The sequence below is a fragment of the Pelobates fuscus genome, chromosome 5, assembly GCF_036172605.1.
Source record: "Pelobates fuscus isolate aPelFus1 chromosome 5, aPelFus1.pri, whole genome shotgun sequence".
Classification (NCBI taxonomy): Eukaryota; Metazoa; Chordata; class Amphibia; order Anura; family Pelobatidae; genus Pelobates; species Pelobates fuscus.
In genome coordinates, this window is record NC_086321.1 from 367,774,400 (window position 1) to 367,790,119 (window position 15,720).

Below are 15,720 nucleotides of genomic sequence, written 5' to 3' on the forward strand. Positions count from 1 at the left end.
GACGGTAGTTGAAAAAAGGGGGTAGCGCGAATCCAAAAACAGACGGCTCCCGTGAGGGATGAATAGAGTATAGACGAAGGGTCCTCCATCTCCGAACCATGTTCACCAGGTATGCGCTCTGATTTTATCCCAAGATCGTAAAGACCGGAGAAGTCAAGACAAACGAGGATTCCTGATTTACCATATGACCCATACGTACGGTTTTACCCTCAGACCGGGCAATAGTCCTTCCTTAATGTTGTTACCCGAGCAAGGCGGTGCCTGTTTGCTCCATGAAGGTCTCCGTATCTCCCGACATCTTGACATGGGGGAAACTTTCTGCTCAGTTTGCTAGTAATGGTCTGGATATCTAAAACAGAAAGCAAACTCTGTATTATATGGTGCCGAATATGCCAAAAACCTGCACTCTCAAAATACCGAAAGGACCATCCGTTAGTGTACCATCTCCAGGAGTGTGTGTAAATAAATGGGAGACTCCCCCCGTTATAACTCTGAGTATTTCTCGCGTGTTTTACAGCAGCCCGGATCCAGTAGATCCATCACGGGAGATAGAATAGAGGGATCTAGTCCAAACATGTAATACTTGCATGACCAGGCAGTCCTCTAGGACGAAGCCAGTAGCGTGGATGGCAGCTCTAATTGAATTCCAGAGGGACGCCCCTCTATGTAGTCATCAATGTCTTGCACAGGCACAAGCCTGTGTGATGAACAAATGGCCGGTACTGTAGAGCGTCGAGTGCATGAAAGAGCCGCGCTCTGTACTACTGTGATCGCATACCGTGAGAGCGTCCGGGTGCTAGCCTGAGCGGGCCGCACCCATTAGTAACCAACAGCAGAGTCTACATCCGAGACCGGTTCTCTCTATGAGAATGGGTCCACCCAACTTGTACTTTGTTTCCAGCCCAGTATCTGGTTGATGACGAGTGAGGGACTGCGCCCTCTAATAACAAATCAGTATCCGGTTCCGTATGAGAGGATTCGCCCACTGCTCCTGAAAATAAATATACTCGGATCGAGGTGATGGAGGGCCGCACCCTCCTGTGGTGCAAACTAAAGTCCCTAGAGATTCAGGGTGACCAAAACCGTAGGGCGCACCAATTACAAATGTCAGCATAAGGCTGAGGGCAATCTGGGAAACAAGGAATGGAAAACTATCAACCGACTATCCGGATCCCGTGCGCGCGCGGGGTCCTGGTAGGCTGTTGGTAGTCCGAGGAAAGCTGGAGACGTTCTCCGCAATCCACGAGTGCCCGGGAGGTCGGAGGAGACCAAGTCAGGCCTCACGACGACCCGAGCGAATAGGAAAAGGAAGTCATGAAAAAAACAAAACAAAACAAAAAAGCAACAATAAACGAAGATAAGAGAAAATACACCCATTCTATCTCGGATAGAATGTAAACAGCAGGCCGGAAGGTAAGAAAAGTAAATCCCACTGGACAGGGCCAGGAGCTAACCTAACGCAGGAAAAAACTACCGAACCTATAGGGACTCCGGGAGGCATATACAGAGTAGATGGTAAAGACAAGGGAAAAACACAGCTTTCTCCTGAAGGAGTCTGAATACCGGTCCCTGCCGGTGCGAAGTTCTCCTTGGAGACATGCAGTCGCCGGTTTGGAGTAAACCGTGGATGTGTCCGGGGTCTTCATAAGAAACTTTGCCCTTCAGGCATGAGGTTTAGGGCCTTCACCCTTCCCGCCATATTCAGATGGCCGTATACTGGTGTCCTCTCGAACACTATGGCAATGGTGTTTGCCCGGACACCTGCCTATCTCCATGTCACTGGTGTGCACTGGGTTTTCCTCAGTGATATTACCCCAGGCCTGCGGCCAAAAGGGGTTCGGTACCAATAGCGTAGGCCCGTCCTTAGGGCATAGTCTCAGCAGGTCAAACGAATGGACACAGAAAGGTTAGCCAAGCAAATAGTCACAGGCATAGCCGGCCATCCAAGTAGGCACCGACATAGCAGGCTATCCAATGGGGCACAGACATAGCAGGCCATTTTATTGGGCACAGGTATTGCAGGCCAATCTTATGGGCCAGACCTAGCAGGCCAATCTTATGGGCACAGACATAGCAGGCCAATCTTATGGGCACAGACATAGCAGGCCAATCTTATGGGCACAGACATAGCAGGCCAATCTTATGGGCACAGACATAGCAGGCCAATCTTATGGGCACAGACATAGCAGGCCAATCTTATGGGCACAGACACAGCAGGCCAATCTTATGGGCACAGACACAGCAGGCCAATCTTATGGGCACAGACATAGCAGGCCAATCTTATGGGCACAGACACAGCAGGCCAATCTTATGGGCACAGACACAGTAGGCCAATCTTATGGGCACAGACACAGCAGGCCAATCTTATGGGCACAGACACAGCAGGCCAATCTTATGGGCACAGACATAGCAGGCCGTTCTTATGGGCACAGACATAGCAGGCCAATCAATGGGGCACAGACATAGCAGGGCATACCCCGGTGTTGTATTCCGACAATAGCAGGGGGTCAATCTGTGTAGAGCCCCCTATATGTGTAATGAAAACCAGGGAACCTAGGGTGAAATAACTCCAATATGCAAACCCCCCTAGGCAGAGGTAATGTGTCTACAGATATACAGGAAACTGTTAGACCTTAATGCTTGTGGCCAAAAATAAGGATATCCTGTTGCAGGAAAACTCAGAAGTACAGGGTGTATTGCCTACAGGCTGATCTCCAGCCCTTGAAGAAATATAGAAGTAAAAATATATAGTATATATGTTTGATCACATAATTGCTATATGTCTCTATATGGATATGCACCCTGAGCAGGGTGGGAGGTGGTCCTCCCAGACTGCCAGCGAATTAGGTTGGGGTCTGAATACACCCTGCCTATAGATGGGGGAGGAAAAAGCCCCTCCACAGACCTCCACCAAGAACGGTACTGGCGGGGAAGGAGCTGCGCGTGGGCACACCCCCCGCCCCCCCGCACACACGCGGTCCGCGGGCGGAGGCGGCCGCAGTGAAGCCTCTACGTGGAGGAAACGATCCGACCACCGGGTACTCGCGCTCACTCGCGAGTACCCCTGTGACCGCGTAGAACACACAGGACCCACGTGGTCCGCAGCGGAGACGGCTGTCGCGAAGCAGCCATGTGGGAAAGAAGATCCGGTCGCCGGGTACTCGTGCTCACTCGCGAGTACCCCTGCAACCGGGTAAAACACACGGGACCCATGGGGCGGGGGGGGGGGGGGTGGACGGCTGCAGCGAAGCGGCCACGTGGGAAAGAAGATCCGGCCGCCGGGTGGTCGTGCTCACTCGCGAGCATACCGGCAGCTGGAAAAAACACACTGGGCTGGCAGAGATTAACTCCGCGGTCCCAGATCTCGGGGGACAGAGGAGGCAAATGCTTTGGAGGTAGAAGCAGCGATGATCCGAAGTACAGACACCGAAGAAAAATCCCACAAGGCCTATAACCTACTGCATTTACAGGAAAAAAATCCCATAAGCACAAAACACACTGCATTATAAAAAATAAAATGCCACAAGGCCTATAACCTACTGCATTTACAGGAAAAAATCCCATAAGCACAAAACACACTGCATTATAAAAATAAAATGCCACAAGGCCTATAACCTACTGCATTTACAGGAAAAAATCCCATAAGCACAAAACACACTGCATTATAAAAAATAAAATGCCACAAGGCCTATAACCTACTGCATTTACAGGAAAAAATCCCATAAGCACAAAACACACTGCATTATAAAAAATAAAATGCCACAAAGCCTATAACCTACTGCATTTACAGGAAAAAATCCCATAAGCACAAAACACACTGCATTATAAAAAATAAAATGCCACAAGGCCTATAACCTACTGCATTTACAGGAAAAAATCCCATAAGCACAAAACACACTGCATTATAAAAAATAAAATGCCACAAGGCCTATAACCTACTGCATTTACAGGTAAAAATCCCATAAGCACAAAACACACTGCATTATAAAAAATAAAATGCCACAAGGATAAAACACTGTATATAAAAATAAAATGCCATAAGGATAAAACATACTGCATTATAAAGATAAAATGCCATAAGGATAAAACCTACTGTATATAAAAATAAAATGCCACAAGGATAAAACACTGTATATAAAAATAAAATGCCATAAGGATAAAACATACTGCATTATAAAAATAAAATGCCATAAGGATAAAACCTACTGTATATAAAAATAAAATGCCATAAGGATAAAACCTACTGTATATAAAAATAAAATGCCATAAGGATAAAAACCTACTGTATATAAAAATAAAATTACATAAGGATAAAAACCTACTGTATATAAAAATAAAAGGCCAGAAGGATAAAACATACTGCATTATAAAATAAAATGCCATAAGGATAAAACATACTGCATTATAAACATAGAATGCCATAAGGATAAAAATATTGCATTTACATGAATACAATCCCACATGGATAGAACATACTGCATAATAAGAATAGAATCCCACAAGGATATAACATACTGCATATAAGAATAAAATCCCCTAAGGATTACAACAATACTGCATTTATAAGGCTAAAAGACTGAATATAAGCAATAAAAACCCAAAGCCACCCACTATAAGCAGGAGGCAGTGGTACTCTGACCTGTACTGACTGCAGAGCAGCAAAGAAAGAGGAAATGATGCATGGGGAGGGGAGTTTTATAGTACCTAACTTTTTTCTGATTGGTTGTTTTTTCTGTGCTGCTGTGGAGTTCTAGTAAAGAGAGACTTAAGCAAATACGAAGCCTCCTGTCATGTTATAAAATTATGTTTAGGCGTAAGGCCCCTACTCGCAGCATGCCTATGGGGGTCATAGTTTTTAATGCAGGGGGGGATAGGAATTGTTAATATTTATTACAAGGAGGGAGCTGATAGCGCTTCTAGCTCCCTCCTTGCTTTTTTTTTTGCGCATGCACAGTGTTCTTTTCATCCTATTCATCCTATTACCGAATTCCGCATCCAGTCCGCATCCAGCAAAAAAAGGAAAAATCCAAATCCCCTGCCTCTGGCTGGGAAATCGGATTTTTCAACTTACCCCTCAGCCTGCAGTCAGTGAGGTCGGCCGGCCTCTCCTGATGTCAGGAGGATGGGGCGTGACTTTTACTGCTCTTCTCCCAGACCGCTCCTCCATATATCATCAGGAGCGCAGGCCGAGTCCACTGACTGTTCATCATCCCTGTTTCCCTTCCTCAACCCCTGTCCCTTTGCTCAGCCCTGTCCCTTTGCTCAGCCCTGTCCACTTCCTCAGCCCTGTCCCCCTTCTTCAGCCCCTGTCCCCCTTCTTCAGCCCCTGTCCCCCTTACTCAGCCCCTGTCCCCTTACTAAGCCCCTGTCCCCTTACTCAGCCCCTGTCCCCCCCCTCAGCTCCTGTCCCCCCCTCAGCTCCTGTCCCCCCTCAGCTCCTGTCTCCCCCTCAGCTCCTGTCTCCCCCTCTCAGCTCCTGTCTCCCCCTCAGCTCCTGTCTCCCCCTCTCAGCTCCTCCCCCCTCTCAGCTCCTGTCCCACCCCCTCAGCTCCTGTCTACCTTCCTCAGCCCCATGCCACCCCCACCACAGCCCCCATAACATCCCCACTACAGCTCCTCTCCCCCAATTGCAACCCATATCACGCACACCACAGCCCCTTTCCCAAATTGTATCAACCTACTTCAGCCCCTTTCCCCCCACTACATTTCCTAAACCCCCAATTACAGCTCATACCCCCACTACAGCCCTTACCCCCCTACTACAGCCCTGTCCCCCTACTCAGTCCCTGTCTACTGGCTTTCTAAAGTGTAAAGTTTGTGTGTTTGTGTGTGTATGAGTATGTCTGTGTGTGTCAGTATGTCTCTGTGTGTGTGCCAGTATGTCTGTCTATGTGTGTGCAAGTATGTATCTGTGTGTGTGCCAGTTTGTGTGTGTGTGTGTCAGCCAGTATGCCTGTGTGTGTGTGTGTGTGTGTGCGTGTCAGTATGTTTGTCTGTGTGAGTCAGTGTGGCGAAACCAACCTCGCCACTGTACACTGGAGAAGCCTGGTTGCTCGCCTGCTCCCGTTAGACTATGGCCCTGCAGTTCAAACCTTTATTTTCCCTGCAGAAAGGCTTATTCGTAACTTTCTGCCGGGGTGTTTGGTAGATTCAATCTACCGAACAAAGTACCGATCTAAGGACCACCAGGGAACTGGAGTGTGCCGTCAAATGACCACCCAGCAGCTGCGGTTAACCGCAGCTTAATTGACGAACGCTGGGTGGCCTTTGTTCATCGAACGAACACGTGGCAGCGGCCATCTTAAACTCCCGAACAGCGGTGTTTTGCCGTCGAGTGTCTGGAACTAAAATCGGACACTCGACTAGGCAAACACCGCTGAGACCTCCAGACTTCCGTGGATTCGTGCCGCAACTACCGAACGAGCCGCCGTTCAGTAGAAAGACTAATGTTCACATGGGGAGTCTAACGAACACAAGGAAACCCACGGATGGCAAGCCGTTCGGGAATTTTTAGTACGTTAACAGAGACCGACCGGAAGGCCAAACCTCATGGAACTATTTTCGGTCACTTTGCCTGTGCGGTCGGTCAAAACTTTAAACCTCCATATCTCCCGAACCCCTAGTCTGATCCGGGTGATTTTTGAGTATGTTGCTCACCCAGATCAGGGCTTTAGAAGTGAACTCTAGGTGTTTGGGTACATCCAGAAAGTGGGTAAGTAATGTACATGATTAAGGGGATTATGTGTCATGCTGAGGGGAGGAGATGTGTGGGAGGTAATTCATGTGTGATTGGTGCATCGGGTAATGACTGTAAATCCCTCCCTTGCATGGGAGAATCATTTATAAGCCGGTTGTGTTAGTAAACGTGGTTGTTCCTGCTTAACCCTGTAAGTGAAGTGTCGTCTCATTCTTGGGGGGAATTTGACTGTATGCCGATTTCCAGGAGTGTAAGCTGTTCGTAGGGCTTTTCCTGTTCGGCTGCTTCCAGGGTTCGTGTGTTTCCTGTTCGGGAGTTGGGGGATTCGTGCAGTTTGGAGTTCGGGAGATTGGTGATTGCAGTAGCTGCTTGTCTATCCGAAAGGGGAACCTAAACGGTTTTTATCCTCTTGTGAGCTAAACGGTCCGTTACAGTCAGTATGCCTGAAACAGTCTGTCTGTGTGTGTGTGTCTGTCAGTGAGTGTATGCATGTGTCTGTCAGTGAGTGTGTGTTTGTTAGTGTGTGTCAAATCAGCAAGTGTGATGTGCCTGTCAGTGAGTGTGTGTTTGTTAATGTGTGTCAAATCAGCAAGTGTGATGTGCCTGTCAGTGAGTGTGTGTCTGTTTAGATGACTGCCTCCCCTTTCAATCACATGGGAAAGGTATTTTTACTCTCCTCTTGGTGCAATGTGCCACACTGAAGTGATTATGGTGCTTTGAATAAACCTTTAATAAAACTATACAGGAAATTCGATTACCAGTGATCAACTTATTTTTGATAGTATAATCCAGACTGACGTGTCTGCTACCAAATCTCAGTTTAGAATATTTGAAGATGGACACCCAGGATTGAGCCACCCAAATCAGAGAATGCTTTGTTTCTTGTAAATAATGTTTTAAGCACTGTTTTGTAGAAATATTTCTTATGTATAAATTTGAATTATGACTTTTACACAATTAACTTTTAATCATTTAATTATTTTCAGGTTATCGTGGGGTTTACTGTACGCCATTTATGTCTTAATCATTGCGAACCTGATGGAAATGGTTGCTACATTTTGCGTTTTTGTGGAGAGTTCACATGGGGTCATCCTACTCCTCTTTTTCCTTTATGGGATATCACAGGTATGTCTTAAAACGAGGCATTATATGTGCAGATTCTACCTTTTAATTAATCCTATTTCCTGAGGCTGTTTCTGGAATCACTGCTGGTTTGGATTCATGATCATGCCCTCGTTGGGTGATAGGTGGTAGACTGTCATTCTTTTGGTGGCTATATAAGACGATCTTTATGCCCAGCTAGGCTCTTCTTGTTTATATATAATATACACCAAACATAGCAGTCTTCGGAACTCCAGGTGTTGTAGACTACATCTCCCCTGATGCTTTGCCAGCATTATGGCTGTGAACACACTATGCGAAATGTAGTCCACTAAACCTGGAGTGCAGAAGTTTCATACACTTTTCCAAAAACAACCCAAATATGAGGAAAGAGAACCTTATTACCAAACCTGACTGAGAGACTGACTTATCCCCACAAGTCCTGAGATATCCAGGGTTAGAACAATCCTTTCACCCACCACAGTTTGAAGACTTTTGACAATCGTAGAGAAGACAAAATGCAACGTTGTACATTGAGAACTAAAAGAAGATTAATAGTTAGTTCCCACTCAGATCTCAAAGAAGTTTCAGCTTACCTTCTCCACTATGAGCATAGAGGAATCCTTTACATCTATATGGGCAGTACAGAAATTAAATGCCAGGCAATTCGCACCTGTGCGCACAGTGAGCAAGGAACCACAACTGAATGACTTGTTTAGAAACAAACCAGACCCAATGTAAGACAACACCATGAATGAACAAAGCTTAGTCGCTTTTTTGGTCTTAGTTTTTGGATTGACATATATTCCTAACCTGTATCCATTCACTGCTTCTAACAAGCTCTTCCTGTACAGGGCCGGACTGGGAACTAAAAGCAGCCCTGGAAAAAAATATTTACCAGCCCCATAATGCGTCGCGCCAGCATAGCGTGCAGATACAGCGTTAGAAAAGATCATTTAAGATTAAAAATTATTACTCCAACGTGAAAAAAAGCACATATAGGCTTTTTTAAGCAGACGTGTCTTTGCATATAACCAATGTTTCAGTCCAACTACCATGACATATTAAGGAAAGCTTGGTAATGGGACTGAAATGGTGAATGTATGTAGGGCACAACTGTAAAAAATTACGTTATCTTGTTTATTTTGAGGTCCTGTGGGTGCACTCTTCACTTTAAATATGTTATTGTGCTGGAGTATGTACCTAGCAACAAGACTGGGCCAATATCTGCTTATTACATATTGTACATATCAATGACATTTCTCTGTGTATTACGGATATATATATGTACATTAATACATGTGTAAATATAATAGGCATAATTCTATATATATAACTAATACACACATAAATATACATGATATATATACACACACACACACACCAGTGGCGGATCCAGAGCCTGACATTGGGAGGGGCACTTATAGATTTAAAGAAATAATCCATGCACAATAACCACTACTGCTCTGTGTAGTGGTTATGGTGCCAGGAGTGCCGGGACCCGCTCCCAGAGTAAGTAGTCAAACCGTTTAAGAACAGTTTGACAACTTACCTGGGGTCTGCTGTGATATGGGGCTGTAGTAGGGTATAGGAGCAGTGGTGCAATGTGTGAGGGGTGCAGTTTGTGTGAAAGGTTTGGTGTGTGGGGCTGTGTGTGTGGGGGGGTCTGGGTGTGTGTATGGGGCTAGAGGTCGCAGTGGTGAGAGTGAACTCTAGCCCGTAGCTCCAGCGCTAGAGTTAACTCTCGCGAGAGCTGGAGCGTTACCACTGTAACCGCGGCAACGTTCTGTACTCGCGCAAGAAGGACCCGGAGGAGCTGCAGGCTGAGCTCCCGGGTCCTCTCTTCCTCCCTCCCCTGCTGGCTGCCTGCATGGTGCCTCCAGAACAGGGAGGGATATCTCTGATCTCCCCTCCGGTTCGTGAAGGCACATGGTGCTTGGACAGTGCCAGCCTTGCATTGGCCAGCAGGGGAGAGCATCTGGGGGGGAAAGGGCAATTGCCCGTTGCCCCCCCTGGATCCACCAGTCATATATATATATATATATATATTTCTTTCTCCCCCTCACTGCTCCTCTGTGTCCATGTCACCCCTCTCCTTCCCAGTCACTCTCTTCCCCCTCTGCCTCTTTCTCCCCCTCCCCTTGTGTATCTCTCTTCCCCTCTGTCTCTTTTCCCCCCTTTTCCCTGTCTCTCTCTACCATCTCTCTATCCCCCTCTTTCTCCCCTTGTGTCTCACTCTCCCTCCCTTTGTGTATCTCTCTCTTCCCCTCTGTCTCTTTTTCCCCCTTCTCCCTGTCTCTCTCTCCCTCTCTACTATCTCTCTATCCCCCTCTTTCTCCCCTTGTGTCTCACTCTCCCTCCCCCTCTGTCTCTCTCTATTCTCCCACTGTCTCTTTCTTCCCTATCTCGGTTTTATTTCCCCCCCTCCCCTTGTGTCTCTATATTCCCCCCTTGTGTCTCTATATTCCCCCCCCTTTTGTGTCTCTATATCCCCCCTTTTGTGTCTCTATATTATCCCCCCTTTTTTGTCTCTATATTTCCCCCCCTTTTTTGTCTCTATATTCCCCCCCCTTTTGTGTCTCTATATTATCCCCCCCTTTTGTGTCTCTATATTATCCCCCCTTTTGTGTCTCTATATTATCCCCCCCTTTTTTGTCTCTATATTATCCCCCCCCTTTGTGTCTCTATATCCCCCCTTTTTTGTCTCTATATTATCCCCCCCTTTTTTGTCTCTATATTATCCCCCCTTTTGTGTCTCTATATTCCCCCCCCCTTTTGTGTCTCTATATTCCCCCCCCTTTTGTGTCTCTATATTCCCCCCCTTTTGTGTCTCTATATTATCCCCCCTTTTGTGTCTCTATATTATCCCCCCTTTTGTGTCTCTATAGTCCCCACTTTTGTGTCTCTATATTATCCCCCCTTTTGTGTGTCTATATTATGCCCCCCTTTTTTGTCTCTATATTATACCCCCTTTTTTGTCTCTATATTATCCCCCCCTTTTGTCTCTATATTATCCCCCCCTTTTTTGTCTCTATATTATCCCCCCTGTTTTGTCTTTATATTATCCCCCCTTTTTTGTCTCAATATTATCCCCCCTTTTTTGTCTCTATATTATCCCCCCCTTTTGTGTCTCTATATTCCCCCCTTTTTTGTCTCTATATTATCCCCCCTGTTTTGTCTTTATATTATCCCCCCTTTTTTGTCTCTATATTATCCCCCCTTTTGTCTCTATATTATCCCCCCCCTTTTGTGTCTCTATATTCCCCCCTTTTTTGTCTCTATATTATCCCCCCCTTTTGTCTCTATATTATCCCCCCCTTTTGTCTCTATATTATCCCCCCCCCTTTTGTCTCTATATTATCCCCCCCCTTTTGTCTCTATATTATCCCCCCCCCTTTTGTCTCTATATTATCCCCCCCCCCTTTTGTCTCTATATTATCCCCCCCCCCCTTTTGTCTCTATATTATCCCCCCCCCCCCTTTTGTCTCTATATTATCCCCCCCCCCCCTTTTGTCTCTATATTATCCCCCCCCCCTCTTTTGTCTCTATATTATCCCCCCCCCCCCTCTTTTGTCTCTATATTATCCCCCCCCCCCCTTTTGTCTCTATATTATCCCCCCCCCCCCTTTTGTCTCTATATTATCCCCCCCCCCCCCTTTTGTCTCTATATTATCCCCCATCCCCTCCTCTCCTCCATTTACCTGAGAGGAGTCAGAGGGGGCCGGCCGCTTTCCACGCTGGTGCCGCCGGGCACTTCTAATGCTGAGGACGGAAGGAGGAGGAGGAGGAGGGAGGAGCATGTCTCTGTACCATGCTCCCTCGCGGTTCCCACAATTCACAGCACAGGAACCGCGAGGGAGCATGGTACAGAGACATGCTCCTCCCTCCTCCTCCTCCTCCTTCCGTCCTCAGCATTAGAAGTGCCGCCGGACCGGCGAGGCTGCCACCCGGCCCGGCGGCACCAGCGTGGAAAGCGGCCGGCCCCCTCTGAGTGTGCCACCGGACCGGCCACCCGGTGGCACATACCTCTGCAGCCCCCAGGTGCCGCGGCCCACCGGGAAATTTCCCGGTATCCCGGTGGGCCAGTCCGGCCCTGTTCCTGTATACTGTGCATGACCACCCATAATGAGTCCATGGGTTCCCTCTGCTCTAGAGAGAATGAACTGTGTATATGCAAAGTCAAAGAATAAAAACCTATGTACTGAGCGGGACTAATCATTATCTATCTTCTCTCAGGTATGCTTTACCTTTATGTTGAGTGCCCTCTGCAGGAATCCAAGGGTAACAGCCATCGTAGGATTTTTTACCGTTCTGGTTCTTTCGTTACTGAGCACACTGCTATTGATGGGCAATGTCCCCAAAATTGTGGAAGTCCTTCTGAGTATCTTTCCTCCTTTCTCCTTCGCTGTTGGACTTGCAGAGGTACATTTTGTATTGTTATATTTATCGAAAGGTTTATTTTATGGCAAGTCACAATCTGTTCATCCGTTGGAGGTTCTACTAACAGAACTGAAAAGCTGAATCTTTTTCCAGCATTGATGTTTAATTATTAAACTGTGAGCCGTAGTGATTTGACCATTTCCACTGTATAGGCTAAAGTATCTGAGTTGGAAAAAATTCAAACCAAGCGTATGTTTGTGTTTTACTGCATGTGTCTGTATCTTGAGGAGTAATTTCTCCCTATTTATTGTTATGGAGGATAACCTTTTATTTCTGCTTTCAGAGTGTCCACATGGAGGACAATTTTCAAGGTGTCTATTTCTATGACCTAATGGGCGATTCCCAGCATGTCCTCTCCAGTGTAATCTATCTCATCCTGGACTCTGTATTTTACATGATCCTGACTGTTTACTTTGATAAAGTTCTAGCAGGTAATTGAAGTGAAGGAATGCTTGCTTTTCTTCCTTGACCCTGTGTAGATAAAGTATACGACTGTATACTAACCATAGCAGCAGGTTCCTGTCTGAACTGTGGATATATAGAGTTACACACACACACATGGCAGCTGCTGTGTGTTTAACCTAAAAAACAGAGAATATTATTTTTGAAAAAAGAATGTGTCATATTAAATTAATTAAAGAAGAGCATATGTGAAAAATATGTGTGCAAAAGAATTACCCACATGCAGAGCCAATACCAGTTTCTGTAATAGATGTTCAGAGTGCCTGTTCTAGAGTAGAACGTTAGGGTAGTCTAGAACTGCCTTCTAGAGATGCCTATAGAGATGAAAACTGGTGGTTGACTGTGCAGTATGACTGGCTCATATATTAATAAACCGCAGATGATGATAAAAAAAAAAAAAAAAAACTGTTACTAAAATTATTGAGGAGTAAATTCAAAACTGGAAGTGTTTTATATGGATAACCCCAGCTGAAACAATCTTTGTGTAAATATTCTCATGTCTTTTTAAGTATACCAGTGAGAACAAAAATATACAAAAAAAAAAGCATAATCCAATTTAAAATAAAAACAAACAATTCCATAGCGGCGTGGGCCCTAACCGATCTATTTTATCCAGATATGTGAGCTTCTCAGCCTCTCTCGGTGTGAAATGAGTGAGTACATTTTTACCAAGTATTAATAAAGCTTTAAAATGCATAGCTGGTCATAGGTGACTGTTTTAAGGTTGTCTTTCCATGTTTATCCTTAAATCTAATCAGAAGCTCAGACACTGTGTATAAAGTGAGGCAATCACCATGGAAACCATTGGAATTTTTTTTTCTGATTGCGCCTGTTTATTTGTATGCTTACAAAATATATTCCTTATTTTGTTTTTCTTCTACCTTTAGATAAAAACGGGATGAAACATGAGCCTTTTTTCTTTCTTAAGTCTTCGTACTGGTCGAGGGAGAAGAGGGTTCCAATGAAGTCTGAAAATGAGGGGAATGGAGAAAGCACTCAAGGAGATTATGTTGAAAGAATTCCACAAGAATTAAGTGGAAAAAATGTCATCCGGTAATTTATTAGAAGCACGTAACTAGTATTAAAGAGACTGTCGCCATATTTTGCAAAATCCCCAAAGGTGACGTTCCTTGCTTGGGCTGTGGTGGCACGAGGGTGCAGTGGTTTACTTAAAGTCATCTCCCACCAGTGCCACTTTTTTAAGCTCCCGGTAGAATCCATGTCTCAAGAGTACCACTGATGTCTATGGAAATCTTGCAGGATCCTCCTTAGATCAGGTCTCCTAATGAGGGATACAATTCTTGATACTGACAGACTACTTTGCCTTATGATATCTTCTTGCTGTGTTTGAATTTCACTGAAATTTCAGCACAGTCGGCACAATTGTAGTACAAAGATCAGATTTTTATGAAATACTCGAAAATTATTTTTGGGGGACATAGCCACTTTCCTTGGGAGGGTTTTATCATTCAGAATGTAACAACTTGCCTTAATCTTCAGAATGAACAAGTTGAGGAAAGTCTACAGCAACCAAGAGAAAAAGGTGGAAGCTCTCAGAGGTGAGATGTTCTTCATTGTTTTCACAGAAGGTATCTCTATTACAGTGAGTTGCCTGTGAGATGGGTTTTGTAGGCATGTCCTGTGTGCTCTGTTTGTAAACTCCATTCAAATGTGGTGCATTAAAGGTAATTTTTGATCTAGAGTACAATGCTTACAGAATGTAATTTTTCTAAAAACACAGTTTGGAAGGATTTGGGGTTTTTATGTGGGTTTAGAGGTAAAACAATTGATAAACTGAGTTATGGTCGGTGTTATAATGCTGGATGTTTTAATTCCAGATCTAGATTTGGATGTCTATGAGGGACAAATTACAGCTCTGCTTGGCCACAGTGGGGCAGGAAAAACCACGTTACTCAACATACTAGGTGGAATGTGCAAAGTATCTAGTGGTAAGAGTTACTTTCTGAATAATTATATTTATTGTGTCTTAGACACGTGTTAGAAATTATGTCATGTCTCAATTTGTGGAAATTCTGCCTGAATCACACTGATGAATTCACAATATTTCTAATAGTTACTTCTGCTAAAGGGAAATTCTAAGTTCCAAAACCATCTCAATTAGGTGGTTTTGGTGAATATACCCTGCCTGTTTTCTCTGGCAATATAAGACTAGAGGCACTTCCTCATGAAGCCCTTTCAGAAATCAAAAGTGTTTATGTCGGTGCTTTTCTGTTGTTCACTGCTGTGGAGCTCTGAATCGTGGCCTAGCGTGGACCCAACCAGGAGTGGCGGTCGACCTCCTCAGCACAATTCCCCTAGTTGTACAGTGGGTGAGTCCTGTATTCCCTCCTTTGGACTAGTGGGGGTTATCCCGGTCTTCACCACTACAGTACCTGATACTCACCTATAATCTGGGCATATCCACATCTTACAGTGGTGCACGGTTACTCCAGCCTCAAGATGGCATGCAGCACTTCAGATACCGGTGACAGATTCACTGCAGAGGTTGAGGGAGACCTTTCTTAGAGCATTCGACTATATATGCACACAGTTTTGGCTCTTTATTAGTGATGTCCAGAACTATTCGCTGGCGAATAGTTTCCGGCGAACATAGCATGTTCGCGTTCGCCACCGCGGGCGAACACATGCAATGTTCGGTCCGCCCCCTATTCGTCATCATTGCGTAAACTTTGACCCCGTACCTCACAGTCTGCAGACACATTACAGCCAATCAGCAGCATACTCTCCCTAGCAGACCCTCCCACCTACTGGACGGACAGCATACAATTTAGATTCATTCGGAAGCTGCAATCATTTTTTTTTTTTTTTTTATAATTTTTTTTTATTATAAATACAAAACATTGTTATATAGGGGAATATTCACTAAATGCCAAACATTGTTATATAGGGGAATATTCACTAAATGCAAAACATTGTTATATAGGGGAATATTCACTAAATGCCAAACATTGTTATATAGGGGAATATTCACTAAATGCCAAACATTGTTATATAGGGGA

General features: G+C 45.1%; 1 protein-coding gene across 2 annotated transcripts in view; it reads left to right on the forward strand.

The window, feature by feature from the left end:
• Nucleotides 1-15,720, forward strand: part of LOC134611849 (ABC-type organic anion transporter ABCA8-like) — a 224,764-nt gene that overhangs the window by 121,041 nt on the left and 88,003 nt on the right. For both annotated transcript variants that reach the window (XM_063456115.1, XM_063456114.1), the window contains 6 exons: nucleotides 7,684-7,822; nucleotides 12,035-12,220; nucleotides 12,522-12,669; nucleotides 13,588-13,753; nucleotides 14,201-14,259; nucleotides 14,539-14,649. In XM_063456115.1, coding sequence (XP_063312185.1) covers nucleotides 7,684-7,822; nucleotides 12,035-12,220; nucleotides 12,522-12,669; nucleotides 13,588-13,753; nucleotides 14,201-14,259; nucleotides 14,539-14,649 — 809 coding nt within the window. The remainder of the gene's footprint in view (nucleotides 1-7,683; nucleotides 7,823-12,034; nucleotides 12,221-12,521; nucleotides 12,670-13,587; nucleotides 13,754-14,200; nucleotides 14,260-14,538; nucleotides 14,650-15,720) is intronic.